The following is a 20,090-nucleotide window of genomic DNA, read 5'->3' on the forward strand; positions in this document are numbered from 1 at the left end:
CCTTAGGAGGTAGTGAGTTTCCTGTCACTGTACGTATTTAAAAATAACTAAGTGATTCCTTGTTGGGGATGGTGCAGAGAGGATTCTTATTGAAGTATGAGCTGGGCTGCATGAAGTCATTTCCAGGGTGCTCCCACCCTCCATTAAGTGGGGTTGGGGTGAAGGATATTCCTTTGTTCCCCCAACCATGTATTCAGGTGGTTGCAATGAAAATAACTGAAATCCCTCTGGGTTGGGTTGTCTGCCCCTCTAAATCTGGGGTGTTTGATCAGGGCAGGACTGGGGAGTTTTTCCACAGCAAACACCCACAACTCTAAATATGTTCATTTTGGAAACTGATGATCTGCCATTTGAAGCTCCATGTCCTATCTTCCTAACAAAAGTCTGAGCTTCTCGATGGTAGCAGCCATGTCTCTCCTCTCAAATGTAATGATGGCTAGCTTGTATTGAGAGCCTTAAGGTTTGCAAAGCATTCTACACATGTCATCTCATTGGATCTTCACTACAACTGTGGAAGGGAGATACTATTTTACAGAAGAAGAAACCGAGGCAGAAAACAGAGATATACTTGCCCAGAGGCACACACCTACTCAGGCTTAGTCCTGGTTCCAAATCTGGTGCTGTGTTCTAATTTATTAACTGACCTGGTCACCATGTGACTGTATAAATCCCTTTCCCTCCTTGTACCTCAGTTTCCTCATCTGTTAAAAAAAAGTCCTATCATCTTTGGTACCCTTACCCTTACCTTATAGGGTAATTGGAAAAGTTGAGGGAATTAATGTAAGTGGAACACTTTGAGAACTTTAAGTGGTTTGTAATGACTATCTCCTGCCGGAGTGAGGCTACGATCACAGGAGGGGCTCAAGTTAATATTATATCATTTGGAGCCCAGAGGGAACATACGGGAGTGAGGCCAGCCCTGCCTTTTGTAGGAGGTGAAATTGAGACCAAGGGAGGTTAAATGACTGACCCAAAGTCCCACAGTGAATAATTCAGTGGTATTTGATTTTAGGAATATTATGTCCACTCCTGGGGGAGGAGGGGGCAGGGCACTGGAGCTTGCAGGAGGTGGGAGGGCGGAGGGCTGGGGGGAGAAGGAGTCTGGTCTTCTTGTAGATACCAACCCCTCTGGACAGGATGCATGAAGAGTCTGACCTTTGACTTGGGAGTGAAAAGCAGAGGGAGGGAGGAGATCCCTAGCTTGGTCAGGATGGGGAAAGGAATGGCCACATGTCAGAATATTCTCCTGCTACCCCATTCCTATAACCACAAAACATGACTTGAAAAACTTGAACCTTTAGATTTTGAATGGAATGGCTTTTACCTGGTTTTTCACGTGCTAGTGCAGATCCTGCTTTTGGTCCATTTTGTCTAAAACCAAACACAGAGAAATTTATTATTGACATTTAATCAGTTGAACATAGAGTAGGAATGTGTGTATTGGAGAAGGCTTATTCCTCTGTGTGTGTGTGTGTGTGTGTGTGTGTCTACGTGTAGACCATACCTTAAGGCACTGTAAGGATCCCACCCTATCCTCCCTGCAGGATTGCCATTTCTGTTCCTTTGAGGGTCTGTTGGATGGGTATGGTTGCAGGGGTGGGAGGGAGAGTTTCTTCTGTGCCCTTCCATTCAGGAGCTGACTACCATAATTGCACTGAATACAATCAAGGTAGACTGCCTGGATTAAAATTAAATTGACCCCCTCCTACAAATGACACCTCTCCTATCATCTCTACTACAGGCACCAGAATTAATGGAAAATATTAAAAATATGACTCAGGTCAGATGAAATTCTATTTTTCTTGGCAAATGGGGGAATGTTAACTTGTTCCCCCAAATAACAAATGGTAACTGAAATTTATATAACACTTAAGTTTTGCAAAGGACTTTGTAAACATTCTCTCCTTGGAGCCTTACAACTACCTACTGAGGTGGGTATTATTATTAAATCTGTTTTATGAATGGAGAAACTGAGGCTCAGAGATATTCAGTGAACTGGGCCCAAACACACAGCTAGTGAATGTTAGAGTTGAGATTTGAACTTGGGTCTGCCTAGCAGCTGGCTAGAATGAGATGGGCAAGTGAAACATTTAGATGCATTCTGCTCAGTTCAGTTGCCTTACTCTGCCTGAGGGCACCCAGGTACATCCCTTTTGAGGGCATTCTAAAGGGGTTTCCTGCTCAGAAAAAGAGGGTTTGGCCAGATAGACTTTGAGGTCCTTTTCATTGTGGCAACTCAAAGCCCAGGATCTTCTTTTAGAATTCTGACTCAACTTTAGTTTGATTGACTTTGAGTCGGGTCTCAGTTTCCTTCTTTGTAAAACAAAGGTTTGGACTCTGATTGCACCAGTTTGGGATGAGGTTAAATATATTGCTCAGCTGAAAAAGTAAGAGGTTAAAGGAGGCATCTGCCATGTAGAAGCAGCACTATCTTGGGAGGGTTTCTTCCCAGCCCAGAAGCTGTTTTTTCTTCCATTAAATGAAGGTCATTAGACTGGATGATTTCTAAGGACTCATCAACTGGGACTTTTAATGATTGAATTACACTCTGTCCAATGAGACCTGAGGATTGGCCCACCTTAGCTTCAGACTCTTCTGGAACATCAGACTTTTGGCTGATACTGGGCTGATTCTTGATGGACTTGTCAAGATCCTTTCTTCAGTTGAGGAGATCAGAGACTGGGGTATCATCTCAGCCATCGCCTTCTTGAGGAGGCCCAAGACTAGGTCCTTTTCTGCATTGAGGGTGCATGGGACAGTGGAAAAGTTTATGGGTGCATGGGACAGTGGGAAAGGTGTGTGTGTGTGTGTGTGTGTGTGTGTATGTGTGTGTGTGTGTGTGTGTGTGTGTGTGTGTGTGTGTTTATGTGCTCCATGGTCATTGGGCTTCCCCTATCCTGCCTCCCTGGACCTCTGGCACCCATCTGGCCAAATGCTCAGGACTTAGGAGGTAAGGTCACCTTTTCTGAAGCCCCATCTCTGGCATAGGAAAATTCGGAGCTGGACTGAAAGAGAGGGAAGTCTCTTTTTTCTTTTCTTTCTTGTGTTGGCTTTGGAGCAGACCCCACTCTTCTCTCTCCTCTCCCTCTGCCCCCAAATGACTAGAAGCCAAGACTATTGGCACCCAGGGTACTAGATTCTTACTTTTCATGTCCACCCTTGAATGTTCACCTTTAGGAATCTCTCCTGTCTGACTCATGCACCCACATGATCTTCCATTGCCCTATGACAAAGGTACAGACCTTTGATGCCTCCATAACTATCTAAGTATATCCTTCAAAGCTCACTTTCTTTGCTGCCTCCTATACTTTTGTCTTATGTCTCCCACACCAGGTTTTCTATTTTGCTTTGGTTCTATAATTGTGTTTTGGACTGGACCTATGATTTGATGTCGGAAATTCTCCTTTTCAAAGCAGACCCTGCACCTGCTCTTATCTCAGTTTCCTGAAGGGCTTGCCCAGGCTCACAAACTAGTATTTGAACCCAGGTTCTCCTGACTCCAAGGAAGGTTCTCTACCACCTTGCAATGTATGTAATAGGTATTTAATAATTGCTTGTTTAATGGAATTGAATTAAACTGCTATGTGTGAGAGACCTTGCACCCATATGAGAACGTATCCTGGAAGTTTTTAAGAGTGAACGTCCTATTTTTCCCAGGCTACTTTGAGTTCTCTTTGTGATCTGCTCTCCCATGTCAACCCAGGACTCTGCATCTAGTAGCCCCTTGCTCTGTGAGGATCTGATGGGAGAACCAGGAGGAATTTGGAGGGGTCCATGTTAGGCAAAATATCTGTGCCCTGTGCAAGGGCTTCCCAAAACACAACCTCAGGGTTTCAGATCTTAAGAGCTGGAAATGACCTTTGAAACCAGTTGATCCAATTTATCCCCCCGCTCCCCCCTCACTCATGGGAGCTTACCTCTGGGGTTAGCTGTGACAAGCCAGTGCTGGATGGCAATTAGAGAGTCTGTCTGTAAGATTTGATACAGCAATTCCAGGATCTGTTGGCAGAAGAATCCGGTGGGCAGGTCACTTGGACTGACCCCATGAGCTCACTTGATCATGGGGATCAGAGCTCACAGCTATACTTGGGCATTCTCTATGTGTCCCTCTCAACCCCTGCTGTCATTCCATTTCCAGGAATACTTGGGTGCTTAATTATCCTGAGTACTAAAGATGTCCACACTTTTTCTGTTTCCCTCTAGGGTAAGTAGCCCTTGATGGTAACCTAAGGTTCAGAGTTGAACAATCAAACATGAATGTATCTGACCCTTGATGAGTAAGGGATAGTCAGATGGGGCCACATGGGTAAGCAAGACATCTTGCTCATTCCGAACACCAGGAATAAAGGAGAATTATATGGGATTGACATGCTCAATCCCTACTTTAACTCCCCACATTCTTGGGGTGACTCCATTTCTATCCCTTCTCTTAGCATCAGTTGGAAATGGGATGGACAACCCCCTAGAGTATTCTCTAGGGATTGTACTCCCACCCTGAGGGCTCAGGTCCATCATTTCAGGGTGGGAAAGGAGATTCAGACCTCTGCTAGGGCTACCACATGGTAGCCCTAGACTCAGGGCCTCAGGTAGAACCAGTCTCTAGTTTCAGAATCCTTGGTATAAGGTTGTTTGTTGGGGGGGGTCAGAAGTCCATGTCCCAGAGTTAAGTTCAGACATAGCAATGGGTCATCTTCTGCCTGAGTTGTAGCTTCATCTAACGTGACTAGAACCTGCCTGCATGGGAATCCAAGGAGGATTAAGGATCCAAGAATTCAAGAGTCCAAGGGGATTAAGAACATGACTAGCCATGAAGTTCCTTGAATGAAGATGATAATAGTAGTAATAATAATAATAGTAATAATAATAATATAAACAATAATATTTCTATATCACTTTTATGTTTGCAAAGTATTTTAGAATTATTTTCTCCTTTGATCCTTGTTATACCCTTGGGAGAGGTAGATGTTATAATTAACCATTTATAGATGAGAAAAGTGAGGCTGAGAGAGAGGATTAAGTGACTTATCTAAGGTCACACAAATGACTGAGGAAGAATTTGAACTCAGGACTTCTTTACTCTAAGTCTAACACTACCATGCTCCAAAACTGTCAGTGTAGGTTATGGACACTGCAGGAGGTGGGAGGGTGGCGGGGGAGAAGGAGTCTGGTCTTCTTGTAGACATCAACCCCTCTGGACAGGATGTAAGTAGATAAGGCTTGGGCCTGTTGGGAGACCCAGGGCCTCACAGGGAAGCTCTGGAGCTGGTCACCCTGGGTTTTTCCCTCCCCTCCGCTCAGACTCACCATTAGTTCTTGGTCTTCAGCAATGGGCGTCAAGCTTTTGTTACAAAGGTTGTGTCTGGGGGAGCTTCGGGATCCTCGGCTTGTCATGGTTGGTATGTAGTCTGGGATGAGCCTCCCGGTCTCTCTGGAGTACTGGGCCAACCTCTCTGTCTCTTCCTTCTGACAGAATTACAGATGATCAATCCTGGAAGGGACCTCCGAGCCCATCTGAACCAACCCATCCTATCCTAGAGGCCTAGAGAAGGGAAAGGACTTGGCCAAAGTCACCCAGCTGGTGCTAAGGCTGGGATTCTTCTGGAAGAGACAGTGAAGCGAGAGAGAAAACTCAGGAAAATGGACCTAGTCTCATTAGCTTTCTTTACTCAACAGGAACTTGGGAGTTTCTAGCATCATTCTTCTCTCCTGATCCTAATTCTACCCACTTCAGGGCTCAGCTCAAGCCCCGCCCCCCCTCCAGGAAGGGCTCCACGCCCTCCTTTAATTCTGAGCACTTGGTTCTTTTAGAATTTCAACCTCATAGCTTCAAACAAATATTTATGAAATGCCTACTGTGGACAAGATTGTCAGTGTTATCGCTCACTGTTTCACCCATTTTTATATCTTTTCTCTCCAATATGAAATTCTAAGTTTCTTGAGAATAGAAACATGTAGGATTTAATGGAAAGTATTGGGAGGGGGATGTTGGAGTTAATTAGCCTCATGACCTTGAACAAGTCATTTAATCTCTGGTTCCTTGTAAATCTGGAGACCTGCGTGAACTAGTGGTACAAAGGAGGGCTCTTGTGGCTTGCCCCACTTCTGATGCTCTCTTCCCTGGACCAGCAGCTCCTCTCTGGCTAACATAGACACAGACAGCAATGCTTTCCTCTCAAGCAGATGTAATTAAAAAGAATAAGAAGAGAGAAAAGATCTTAAAGCCCTTAGAAACTCTATGTAATTCAAGATCTATTTCTCACACGAACTAGGTTTTTGACCCTAGACAAGCGTTCTTGTCTCTGGAAGTTTCCTGGTAGCTATACTTTTTTAATTATTTCCCCTCTTATGCAAATGGAGAAACAGGTTCATAAAGGTGAAATGATTTTCCTTGGAAATTAGAAAGACAATTCCCCAAATCACTCTGCTGATGGTCTTTAGTATTATGCCAACCCAAGGAGGGTGGTATAGCAAGGGCCCAAAGTCCCCTTTTACTTTGGCCCTTCCCTGCTTCCTCCAACCTTCCCCATCAGCTTCATTCTCTCCTCTATTCCTCCAACTCTTTCCTCCCCTTCTCAGCTGTTTTCCCCTTCCCCAACTCTTTCCTTCCCTCCTTCTCCCCCTTCCCAACTCAATTCTCCATCTTGTCCCCCTAGCTCACTTCTCACTTACCTTTTTTTTCTTCACCTTTGCTTCCTTGGAGAAGGCAGCCCCCTTGGAGGTTAGCTCCTTTAGCTCCTCTCTCCAGACATTTGACAATGAGTCTGAGAGAAGAAGCAAGGATAGGAGATGGGGGTGGGAATACTTAGGAGGAGTTCCTAACCCAGGACCTGTCAGGATCTCTAGTCTCAAAGTCTAGTGCCGGAAGCTTCCCCTTCCTTCCACCTAAAGCTTTCCAGAATGGGAAATAGAACTATAACTAGGGTAGAGCGCTGGAGGTCTTGATCAGCATCTACCTTCTTGCCTAGATGAGGAGGAAATGTTGCTTTCTCTTCCAGCACACCAGAGTCTGTCCTTTTACTTCTACTAACCTGAGACATGTTGGGAGTAATGAGACTAAGGTAGATGCAGGAAAAGGCAGAGGAGCCAGGTTAGTTGGGGCAGAAATCAGGGGAGAAGGGGGAGAGGGAGGGAGAGAACAATTCTCTTCTTCCATCCCCTCTAATTGCTCATAAATATAATCCTATTTAGTCTATTTATTCCAGGACATACTTTCTACTGGTCTTTGAAACCACTTTTGTCGCTCATTGCCTTTGCCCACACCCTCAAGGATTTTCAGCTTAGCCTTGGTGCCCAAGTCCCCATCCTCCTCTACCCTCCCCCTCCCCCAACTGTGCCCTTTTTAGTGAAGAAACTCTTCTTCATCTCCGATCTCCTTGATTACGGACTTCTGACTTTCTTTTAAAAATGCCACATTTCCTGGGCTGATGTCCAGGGCTGGGCTATTGGCCTCTTCTCTTGCACTCCCTAGCAATCAGCCCCAGGCAGAAAAGTGGGCATACCCCCATCACTACTTCCATTTTACACTCTCTCTGTCCCACCTTCCCTTCCTTTCAAGTTCCTGCTAGTCAGAAAGCATTTATTAAGCCCTCCATGTGCCAAGGGCCAGGCCCTGTGCTAAGCTCTGAGGGGGGTACAGAAGAGGCAAAAGACATTCCCTCCCCTTAAGGTGCTGCACTGTAATGGGGAGACAACAAACAAGCAAGTACAAACTATTATATACAGGATAAATTGGAAATAAGCAAAGCGAAAAGGCTTTAGAATTAAAAAAATGGTTTGAGGAAGGCATCCTGTAGGAGTTGAGTTTTTAGCTGGAACTTAAAAAGAAACCTGGGAAACCAGTAGGTAAGTAGAGATGAAGGGGGAGATGTCTAGCTAGAGAAAATGCCCAGAGCCAAGGGATAGAATGGGAGAGGAAAAGATTTAGGGCAAATATATTGCCTATGGAACAGGCATTCCAGAGGGTACAGTTTAGGAGGTTTGGTTGGGATTTGGGGATGATAGAGTTAAAGGGCATGGGGATAAGAAATCAGGTGATGGGGGGATAGACAATGGGGTTCAAATGATGACCTAGAGAGATTCAGAACCACTGGGGCATTTATGTCTATGCTATGGTTATACCTCAGCCTCTCTAGATCTCAGGATTCTTTTCTCTCCCAATAAAGGGTTTGGACAGCATGATCCTATGTCCTTTTTAATTCTAAAGAGACAATCTTATGCTTCATGTACCTCTTGGTCATTATTCTTCCTCTTCCCCATGCTCAGTTCCTACTTCACAGTTTCTTCTGCCCTTTCCCTCAATCCCATCTGCTTTGGCTTCCAGGATTCCCAATTCCTTAAACTCTGCAATTTTTCTTTCACCCTACTGGGAATAGTTCTACAATTATATGCTGTGCCCCATCCTGACCCAAATTTAGTGACTTTTCCCTGGCCATCAAAATATCCAGTTAGGGCTCTATTAGGAAAAAACTTTTCACTGGAGGTCAAAACTTTCTTCTTTTTCTCCCTGTCCCACCCACATTTTAAAAGTATTGACAGGCGGCAGGAGGATAGGTTCATCCTGCCTTTCTCTCCCCTCTATCCCATTAAACTTTTTTATCCTTCCCTTTTAAGGGGGGTTAGGCAGAAAAGGACCAGATCTTTATGTCTTAAAGAGAGAGATGATAAAGAGAGACTGAGAAGGAGGGATGAAGGGAACAGTTCTGATGAACTAGGGTTTGTAGATTTCTGGGGATAGGTTAATGGGGGGAGGCTGACATATAAGGGGGAACAAAGAAATTCTGCTTCCCCCCCCACCAACTAGGCAACTTCTGTGCAATCAGCTTGTAATCTGATCTCTTCCATCTATAAGTTAGCCTTTCCCTCTTGTATGAGTCAACCCTTGGGGAAAAGGACAACCCACCACAAACCCTGGGGATGTCTCTGAAGGGGTGCTGCTGTACCTACTCAGGGTTAAACGGGGCTCCAAGAGGGACCGTGGATCTCCAATGGGCATCAGGACTTGGGGCATTCCTATAATGTTGAAGGGGTAATTGGAGCCAGGTCCAGGTAGAGGCTGTAGGGGATAAGTTATGTTGTCTCTTACAGTGCAAATGGGATTCCCAGAATGATCTGCCAAGGAGAAGGGAGATGTTGAACTGGGAAGTGAACCTCAAATGGAGAGGAGCATTCATTCATTCATTCATTCATTGGGATAGAGACTGAATCTGTGATTTCATTGTTATAAAGAACAGTGCATATTGGCACCTTCTCTGAAACTTACTAGTTCTAGAGAATTACCTAAAGTCTTGAGAAATTAGGTGACTTGTCCAGAATCATACAACCAGTCAAAACGAGTCTGTCTGACAGACAGGATTTGAATGGACCTCTTCCTGCCTCCCAGATCAACTTTCCATGCAGCTATTTAGGCTTGGCAAATGAAGTGGGGGATTGTGTTATTCATTCCCTTATTTAATTCAGCAAGCCTACTGATTCCCAGGTTCTTCTGCTAGGCACTAGAGATACACAGATGAAGATGAAAATGTAGTAAGTTGTCACAGGATGAAAGTTTCATAGCTACCAAGTGTCATAGCAACCCCATCATTTTGTTGTTGTTTGTCCTTCATTCTCAAAGGGAACAGGATCAGGGAGGTGATGCCGTGACATGCTAGTGGATTTAAGTGGATCGGGGTGGGCAGAGAGGGGAAGCTGAGCAAAGTCACCAGCCTCACTTTCTCCTCTGGAGTCATCTGGGTCCATTGGTCAGATGTGGATTGGGACAACTGGAGATGGCCTTGGATGCAGAGGGAGACCTTGGCTTTTTGGAAACCGAGGTCTTTAACAGGTCTGTTTGACTGAGGCAGCCCTCAGTCAGTGATTAAGGCAGGCAAGAAAGAAATGAAGCAAAGAGCATCTTCTCAGGGTTTGTGGCTCAAACAGAAACATTTACTATTTACCTTCACTCTGAGCCAGTAAAGACCCAAACAATGACCAAGTGGGTTGGCCTGGGACCTATTGTGGGCGAATCTATGGGACCCTAAATGATTTGGGACTGCTAAACCCCAAGATATATTGAAACCAAGACTTCAAACCAGGAAGGATGGCCAAGTAGATTGTCCAAGGTCATATAGGCACTAGTAAATGAATGAAAAATTCACTTATTAAGCACTTACTAAATGCGGAACCCCAGTTTGAACTCTGGGCCTACAAATGGAAAAACAAGAAAATTCTAGTCTTAAGGATTCACATCCAAATAGGAGAAATAACTAGCAGCAAACACCCTAGGTTGCCAAGACTTCCCATTTGCACTTGGCAATCAATCAAAAATGGAGACACCTGGGACTGAACCTTGAGGACAGCTGCCTTTATATATTTAAAGGGACCTCCTTTCTAAAAGTTAGACATAGGCATGAATCACAAGGGAGGAGGAGGAAACAACCTGCACACATCTAAGAGTAAGGATGATTCCGGCCCCCTCTCCTTCCAGAATCCTGGCCTCAAACAGACCAGTTGTGCACTGGATCCTGGGAAAGGTTAGTGTCTGTCTTTAGTTCATGGCCCAACCCTACAGGTGCTCCAGGGAAATATCTTGTGCTCATTTAATAGATTATACTCCTAGGCTATCCTTGGGGGGCCCCTGGCTCTCAAGGGCTAATGTGGGTCTTGGGCATGGAGCACTTGCCCCACTGGAAATGAGGATAGTGCTAGCAAGTTACAGGAGCCTATGAACATGTAGAGGCAGACAATGAGGATAGTCAATGAGATAATCCATCTGTTTCCCCCTCAGTGTCCCCTCCCCCCAACTGAACCTAAAGTCGCCCCAACATTCTGGTGGGATGTCTTTCTCCTAGAGTCATTTTAAGGATGCCCAATGACAATCTTAAATTTTAGGATTCCCTACATAGAGCTATGGACCTGACTCTCTACCTCCACCTGGTGACAGCATATGCAGATGGCAGAGACAACTGTTGAGGGAAGGAGGGAACCAAAGATTGGGGCTGTGGGAAAGTCATCTCCCCTCTCTGGGATTTTTTTCTTTTTTTTTTTAAAGGTTTTTAGCAAGGCAAATGTGGTTAAGTGGTTTGCCCAAGGCCACACAGCTAGGTAGTTATTAAGTGTCTGAGACCAGATTTGAACCCAGGGACTCCTGACTCCAGGGCCGGTGCTTTATCCACTGTGCCACCTAGCCGCCCCTGGGATTTTCTTCTGTAAAAATGAGGAGGAATTGGTTTAGCTAGATTCTAAGGTCTTTTCCAGCTTTAATTCAATTATTCTATCTTCTTATTATCTTTAAAAGGAGAAGGAAGGCAAGGAGGAGGATGGGTCTAGATGACCTGCTAGGTCCCTTCTGGATCTAAATCTGATCTCTGGGGATGCAGGGATGGAGAGTCGGGAAGCTCCAGCACAGGGGGTGTTCTCTTCCAAGAACAGATCCTGTGACAATGAAATCCCTTCCCTGTCTTTATCTATTAAATAAAGGCTTAAAAGCCAATTTAAGGTACTTTATTATTATTATTTTTAATAATTTATTTTTATTATGACTTCCCATTTGGGGAGAACTCTACCTCCTCTGTGTCTCTATCTTAGCCACTCTGACATTTGTTTTCTTCTCTTCATAGTCTCTTTTCTCCTGCTTCTTCCCCCTCCCGTGTTCTGCTCCACCACTCACCTGGAATGTGAGACACTTGACGGGGATGAGGCTTGTGTCTGGAGAAGAAAGAGTTGTGACTGAGCCGACCAAAGCGAGGGGTACTCTGGGACCAGGTCTGGATGATCTGGGATTCTTCCTGGAGCCTGACCTCTGCCTTCTTTGGAATCAGTGTGGTTTCCTTTGGTCTGGAAGTTCCTTTGGTCTGCCTGTTCAGCTTCCTAACTAAATTCTTTCTCAATGGTCTAGTCTTGGTCCTATGACAGGAGGAGAGGCAGAAGGCGGACTCAGTTCACTATCCCCCACCTCATGCCCCCATAGCGGGGACCCAGGATCATGGACTGTCTGAGCTGGAAATGGCTTTCTAGATCATCTAGTCTGATCTCCCCATTTTCCAGAGGACGACTCCAAAGGCCAGAGAGGTAGGTGGAGAGCCTTTCAGAGTTAGTGAATGCCAGAACCAGATCTCCTCTGACTCTGTCATCCTGCCATCTGAGGTCATCTAAAACCCACCATGCTTCAGGTGCTAAACCTTCTTGAGAAGGTCCTTTAAGAAGTAGGTTAAGCTTTATACCATCCCCAGTTCCAATCTCTGTCTCTGTCTGTCGGTCTGTCTCGAGGGGACCTGATGACTCTACTAGTGTTGACCACGTTATTCTGCACAGGAGTGAGCTAGGAGCTGAGATTCGAACCCAGATTCCTGCCTCCAGGTTATTAGAAGACCAAACCCAGGGATCATTTCCAAATTCTTAAAGGGAAGGTTGTTAGGACTTACCTGCTCATTCAAATGACTGGGGATGAAGTGATGGTGATTTAAAGGGGAGGTAGAAGGGGCTGGAGGTCTTAAAGACAGCAGGAGGGGGACTTCCCATGATCTGAGGTTGTGTGATGACTTTGGAGGGGAGGAAGGAGGCTAGATGCTGCTACCCAAGCAGAAGCTGGAAGCGTGTGTAAGACCATCTCCCAGAGACAAAACTGGGCAGGGGCCCAGCATCCTTACCTGGGCCAGCCCAAGCTGCTGGTCTTGGTCACCTAGAGAACAACTGATCAGTAATCCTTGTGCTTGTGCTTGCGGCAAATTCAGTTGACTAGGAATGGGGAGTGATGTCTGTCCTGATTAGGAGCAGGCGTGTGTGTGTGTGTGTGTGTGTGTGTGTGTGTGTGTGTGTGTGTGTAAGTGTATTTGAAGGTGGGTGGTCTAGGTGACCCAATTCTCTGTGGTGCACTGGAAAAAGCTTTGGATTTGTGTCTGAGGACTTGATTTGGAATCCCCACTCTCCTGCTTATTACCTTTGCAGCCACGGTCAAGTCACTTGACTTTCCTGGGTCTCATTTTTCCTCCTCTGTAAAATGAAGGGGTTGGGCTGGATGACCCCTAGACCCTTCCAGCTCTAGACTTTGCATCATCTGACCCCAGATGTCTCAGGACGGAGCAGGCAGAGATATTGGGAAGACCGAGCTTATGGCTTCATGTTGGCCTCCTTCCCACATGACTTCCCAGTTTCTCTGAGCTAGGAAACCTCGGTCATCACCTGGATCAGAAGCTTCCCCTCCTCCCTTCTTTGGAACTTGCCAAAGCCTCTCTGGAAGCCCCCAGCTGGGGGTATCCCAAGGGCACCTGGTCTCCTCGACCTCATCGGGAACTTTTGGATCTGGCTTAAGTTTATGGGGGAGTTTCTTCCCTGGAATATCTTGGGGTCCTAAGATCCCTCCAACTTTCCTGCCTCTGGGTAGTTGCTTGTAGTCTTCCTCATACCTAGAATACCCTCCCTCTTTACCTTTCCTGGTAGAATTCCTGCTCATCCTTTAAAGCTCACCTCAGATGCTTCTTTCTCCTGCAATTTTTGCCAGATTGTTCTTTTCTATCGATAGTGAACTTTCCCACATAATACTTTACCCACCACCCACCTCAATGGCTTTATGGGCTGGGGCAGCATGGCCATAGTAGAGAGAAGGCTGGCCCTGGAGACAGGAAGACCCCAGGTCAAGTCCTGCTTCTGAACACTCAAGCCATCAATTTACTTTTCAGTGATTCCAGTCTATTCTCAAGATGAGAAGTTGCTAATGACTGTTGGTAGACTGAGTTTCCCCAATAGAAATGATTATCTAATTACAGTTCCCAAACACGTCCTTCTCTTGGATTGTTGTGCATCAGAGTTATATCGAAACAACAACCAACGAACAACAATTTACAGGCTTCCCTCCAGAATGTTAAAGGAAACAATCCAGAAAGACTTCAAAATTCATTCAGGCCAGTCACCAAAGCTCTGGAGCTGGAAGGGGCCTTAGAGTCCGACCCCCCAGGCTTGTCTTTAGATTACAGAATCAGTACTCTAGAGCTAGAAGCAATGTGATAAATCTCATCTTACAAATGAGGAAACTGAGATCCAAAAAAGTAAAATGACTCACCCAAGGCCATGCAGAATTTGAAATCAGGCAATCTGATCTGAATAGAACTATCTTTCATCTATATCACTTGACCTCAGCAGTTAATCTTTTGACAAAGAGTGGTAGACTAGGGGTGACTAGGTGGCACAGTGGATAGAGCACCGGCCCTGGAGTTCAAAATCTGAGTTCAAATCTGGCCTCAGACACTTAATCATGACCTAGCTGTGTGGCCTTGGGCAAGCCACTTAACCCATTTGCCTTGCAAAAAAAAAAAAGAGTGGCGGACTACAGGTGAGGAAAAGAACCATGTCAGACATGACCTGACATGTGGATTTGCTTTTCTTAACCATATTTATTTGTTCTAAGTGGGGGAGCAATGTTGGAAGTGGTAGCGGATAATCATTGGAAGGTGAACAAAAATAATACATATTTAAATCAACAATATACAAAGGAGCCTAAAAATGCTCAACTGTACCAAATCCAGTGGAGGTTCAAAACTTAGAAAAAACCATTGTCTGCCCTATCAGGTTTTGGTTTCCATTTATTTATTTATTTATTTTTGCAAGGCAATGGGGTTAAGTGACTTGCCCAAGGCCACACAGCTAGGTCATTATTAAGTGTCTGAGGCCGGATTTGAACCCAGGTCCTCCTGACTCCAGGGCTGGTGCTCTATCCACTGTGCCACCTAGCTGCCCCAAGTTTAAGTTTTCTTATCCAAATTTTGTCCCTGCCCACAGTCAGTATAAGGACCCAGCAGTCCCTTCTAGTTTAATTAACTGAAGGGTTCCCATCCACGTCTCTTGTGGGTAGTTCCACCCCATTTGTGTTGGTGGTGGTTATGAAGGACGTTCGGCTGCAACCTGAGCCTCCTTTTGTCCTTAGCTACTTTCCGGGCTTTTCCCTCCCTCCCCGTTTTCCTTGTGTCCCTTCGCCAGCCCCGTCATGTGTTGGGGGAGGGGGCAACTTACTCCAGCGGAGAACGGTCCAGCTTGTTGATCTTGATTCCTGTGCTCATTTCAAGATTCTAAAACAAGAGCAAGTGACTATTGGTACCAAAGTCTGAGACAGAGACAGAGAGAGGCAAAGAGACGGAGACAGAGGCCTACAAGGAGGGAGAGGGAATGAGAGATAGAAAGATGGAAGCAGAGCGATGGCGAGAGAGATCTACAGTGTTGGAGGGGGAGAGAGAGAGGGAGAGGGAGAGAGAGAGAGAGAGAGAGAGAGAGACTGGAACTGGGGAGAAGACCTCTGGGGGATGGTATCTACTTCTTGAAGTACCTTCTTGAATTTAGCGCCGGGGGCATGGTGGGTTTTAGAAGGCCTCAGAAGTGAGCCACCCTCCGGCAGTGGCCTGCCCCAATTTCTCCAGTCTGGCATGACTAGACCTACAAAGCCAGGGACTTCTCAGGGACAGGGATAGGGGCCTCCCCAACAAAGCCAAGCAGGCCCATGGCCAGCCGGTTAGATTAGCTCCCCCTCTTCTCCCAGAATCCCCTTCCCTTCATGCTGGATCTTCTCCCGATTCTCTCCCTGGTGCCTTTGCACTTCCAACTAAGCCCTGTTCAGCTCCTCTGACTCTGCCACATAAGGACCCTAGCAACTGCTCTATGACATCAGACAAGGAGCCACAGGGAATGTGGGGCCCTCGGGCTCAGATCTCTGGGTAGAGAGGACCAGTCGGATCTGAGGGAAGGGCGTGCGTGCTTCAGGGATGATTGATCATCTAGTTCTCTTACTCCTTGAGTTTCAGAAACTCCTTCCAGTGCCACCTGCTTCTTCCTAACCACCAAATCTGGATAAAAAAAGAGCTCCAAGGAACCTGTGTCTGGTCTACGCCTTTCATTTTACAGAAAAAGAAACTGAGGCCTGAATAGGGTGAGGGACTTTCCCAAGGTGAGGCACACGGCTAGGAAGCAGCTCTGGCTCTAAGTGGGTGGCCAGGTTCCTTTCTCCCCCCCAGCCCCGGCAGCCCCCCACGTTCCCAAAGCAGATCCCTGAACTCACAGCTTCAGCTGTCTGCTCTCCCATGTGGGCGAGAATTCCTGGGCTGGCTGGAACTGAGGGAGATCTTTGAGGTCTCCCAAATTCTGCCCTCCTGGAGCAGGAGCTGTTGGCATGGTGACTTTCTATGTCCCGGTTGCTAGGTCGCCCTTCCGTGGAATCTGTTGTCCCTTGTGGGAGGGCCCCTGTCTCCTCCCCAGCTCACCTTTCCCCACACCTGGATACCAGAGATTCCCACTCCTTGATGGGGGAGGTTTCTTCAGAGCCCCCTGACTTCTGGTTACAAGATCAGTGGGAAGAACCAGAGCCAGGAGAGAAAGACCTAAGGGACCTGGGGGTGGGGAAGGTTGAGCTCAATCCAGTGCCAGAGAAGGCTCTGAAAATGCTCTTCTGATAGAGAACTCTGTCCTTCTGTCTCTAGATTCGATTTCCCCCTGGTTGTCTCTGTTGCAGAGGGTTGTGTTGGGAGATTTGAGTTAAAAAATCTGTATGACATAGGGTAAATCATTTAACCATATTCAGTCTCAATTTTCTCATCTATAAAATGGGGATAATAAAAGTCCAGGAATTTGAGTGTTAAATGAAATAATATGTTATGTAAAGCACCTGGCAACTCTTAAAGGACATTTTAAATTTTGGCCTTAGCTATGAATTGGCCTGGAAGGTGTCTCTTTGTCCAATACCCTCACTTTACAGGTAAGGGAGTTGGGAACCAGAGACGGTGAAGGAATTTGTCCCGGTCACACAGGCAATATGTTTCAGAGATAGGATTTGAAGCCAGGGTGGCTGACTCCAAGTCTTAAAAAATCCCTCAAACAACCTGATTATCCCCTCTCCCTCTCCACAACTTCAGATAGAACCTTGTACAAAGAAATACAGTGAAAAGAAAGAAATCAATACTTTGTCAGTGTCTGAAGGTGTATGCCTCATTCCTCCCCCAGGGTCCTCCACCTTTCTGTCCAGAGGCTGCAGGTGTCCAACACTAAGAGGGAGACCTCAATAGAATTTCTTTCCTGATAAAGTGCAATCTTCTTGGGAGTAGGGAATGTTTCCTATTAGACTCAGCGATCTCTGCTGTGTAGCCAGTCCTCCCTGAGGAATCTGCCTTCGAGTTTCCCATACTACCCAGTGTCAGAGAGGAACCTTGGGCTGCAGTGTGGCATTTTCATTGGTTTTGGAATCACAAGACCTGCGTTCGAGTCTCAATGCTGATGGTTAACTAACCATGTGACCCAGTGCCATCTCTGGCCCTCAGTTTGTTCATCAGTCAAATGGGGATGACATATAATAAGACCAAACTCCCAACATTGCCCTGAGAAAAACACAGTAAGTGTTAAAGCTGGCTAGAAATGTGAGCTCATTATGATAGATCATAATTGCTATTATTATTTTTAAGGTAGAGAAAAATCTGTAAATTTCTGAATCCACATTAATTCTTTCTCCCCCAGCTTGCAGATCCAATGTTTCCAGGGAACCAGTCTAATCTGGTCTTTCTCTCTCACACCCACCCCTTCTTCTCCATATGGTTTCTTGGGATTTTTGCCAAATTTGACAAGCTACCCCGGACTGGCTCAGGTAACCAGGAAATTGGGAATGGAGCAAGGCTGCCAAGGTTCCCTTTCAGACTCTAGGCTCAGGGACAGCAGCTCTCTATGAGTTTGTGTTCATCAGAGATCCAAGGAGCAAGCCGGGGGCACCCAGTAGGAAGTTTGTCTGTTTGAAGTGCAGAGAACCCCTCCTTCAGCCACTTGTATGGGGGCTGGTTGCATGGCCTTGGGAGGGGGCAGCTCCCTCTTCTGCACCTGGCTTCTGGCTGAATCCCAGACTCTGAAGGAGCCATCTGGTCTCTGAGCTGATTCCTTTGTCTGTAAAATGGGGCCAAGGAAACCTGAGGAAATCATCTGATTTTTAGCACTATGGAAGGGTGAGGTAGGGTATTCTCTTTGGATAATTACATTTCTGCTTTAGGATAGGACAGGAATGTCCTGACTGCCTTTTTTAAAAAAAATTTATTTAAGGCAATGGGATTAAGTGACTTGCCCATGTTCACACAGCTAGGCAACTATTATGTGTCTGAGGCCAGATTTGAACTGAGGTCCTCCTGACTCCGGGGCTGGTAGTCTATCCACTGAACCACCTAGCTGCCCCTCCTGACTGTCTTTTAAAGGCAGCTAAGCACATTGCTTTGTCCCATTTTCTTCATGCAGGAGTCCCCCCCCCCAATTGTTTTCATTTCCAAGAGACAAATCTCTTCATTTTACAGATGAGGAAACTGAGGCCTAAGAGCTCAAGGGTCTTGTCTGAAGTCCTATATTCTTCATGCAGAAGCCCCCCAATTGTTTTCATTAACAAGAGAACAATCTTTTCATTTTACAGATGAGGAAAATGAGGCTTAAGAGGTCAAGGGACTTGTCTGAAGTCACACTTGCTTCAGAGGTGGGATCAGCTGGACCAGGAGTCAGGAAGATCTGAATTCAAATCCAGACTCAGATACTTACTGTGTGACCATAGCAACCTGTGATGTTGGGCAAGTCCCTTAATCTCTGTTTGCCTCTGTCTACTCATTGATAAAATGGAAATCATAAGGATTATTGCAAACCTTTAAACATTATGTAAATGCTGGCCATTATTATTATTATTATTATTACAAAGAGATAGTTTGCCACAAGAATTTGTCAAGAGAGATTCTGGAAAGAAAAAAATAGAGAATTGAGCACTGGAACTTCTCTTTCCTTTAAAACATTTCTCAGGTGCTACCTTCTACAACAGTCTATTCTCATCCCAGAGTTGTTGTTTCCTTGTTTCAGTGCCTCTGACTCTTTGTGACCCCGTTTGGGATTTTCTTGACAGAAATGCTAGAATGGCTGACCATTTTATTGATGAGGAAATTGAGTCAAACGAGGCCAAATGACTTGTCCAGGATCATAGAGCTAATAAATGTAGTAAGCACAGCAAACTGGTAACATTTGGATTTAGGAAGATGAATCTTGCTCTATCTACTGAGTCACCTAGCTACCCAATTTGGCTTATAAGATCATAGAACCATTGGGTGCAGTTATAGCCAACCCCATTAATTTGTAGGTTAAATGACTGGTCTAAGGTCATATAGGATTAAAACCAAGGACCAAGGCTCAGTCTGACACCCAGTCTGATTCTCTTTTCAAAGGCACTACAGTGCAGTGGTTCTGGAAGATGTGGGTTCAAGTCCTGCCTCTAATTATGTAAGTTGTAGGAATACCTCAGACAACTCTAAAGACCATCTGCTTTGGTGCAGGGAACTTCTTCAATCAGAGTTCCCTCTACTACTGAAATCACTGGTCAAACTCAAAACACTCCTACTCTCCCTTCTCCCCTGCCCTTCTAGACATGTGTTTTTCCCTTTCTGTGTTCATACTGTGTCTCCCAGCAGAATGTAAGCTTCATGAGATCGGAGCATATTTCATCTTCCCCCACCCTTGGGATCCTCAATATCCAGCATTATGCTTAATGAGTGGAAGGGAAAGAGAAGTTTACTTCTGCCAGTATCAAGTAACCCCAATGTGGACACAAGCTAGTATCCACCCTGGAAGAGAAGGTGAAGGGCATTAGAAATTCCTCCTTGATCTCCAGATCGTAAGAAATGCTTCTTGGAAAAAAAATAGAAATGATTTAATAAGAAAAAGGAGAAAAAAAAGATGTGAAGGGACAGAGAGGGAAGCAGGAAGTTGGCAGGAGGAAGAATGGGATGCGTAGAAGGGAAGCAGGACCTCCAATTCTCCTAAGGTAAGAAGTCATCTAGTGAGGGATAGAGGAAGGGGAGGTGACTAACAGGGAGTGGAGACTCTGCCAAGAGACATGAAGGTGCCCATTTGCCAACACAACATAAACAACACAGAAATCTGTAAGAATTCTGGGATATGCATTCAGGATTTGACAGAAAACCTCCTGAGATGTGTCAGAGCTGACAGCCACTGCCCAGACCTGGTTATTCATGTGGGGACAAATGATGCCCCCAGAAGGAACCTAAAATGCATCATAAAGGTTTTGTGAAGTCTGTGGAGGAAAAAAAGGCAAAGTAAATTCCCGAGGGGTATGTGTG

The 20,090-nt window shown here is 45.7% G+C and overlaps 1 protein-coding gene across 1 annotated transcript; it reads right to left on the bottom strand.

The window, feature by feature from the left end:
* Positions 1 to 1,245: 1,245 nt before the first annotated feature.
* TBATA (thymus, brain and testes associated) lies at positions 1,246 to 15,594 on the bottom strand. The gene is given in 10 exon segments (XM_074232461.1): positions 1,246 to 1,304; positions 1,307 to 1,371; positions 2,579 to 2,735; positions 3,918 to 3,999; positions 5,305 to 5,463; positions 6,670 to 6,761; positions 8,944 to 9,108; positions 11,645 to 11,880; positions 14,980 to 15,035; positions 15,290 to 15,594. Coding segments are annotated over 10 exon segments (1,155 nt in total). The 5' UTR covers positions 15,389 to 15,594; the 3' UTR covers positions 1,246 to 1,260.
* Positions 15,595 to 20,090: the final 4,496 nt, after the last annotated feature.

The sequence above is a fragment of the Macrotis lagotis genome, chromosome 4 (assembly GCF_037893015.1).
Source record: "Macrotis lagotis isolate mMagLag1 chromosome 4, bilby.v1.9.chrom.fasta, whole genome shotgun sequence".
NCBI classification, from domain to species: Eukaryota; Metazoa; Chordata; class Mammalia; order Peramelemorphia; family Peramelidae; genus Macrotis; species Macrotis lagotis.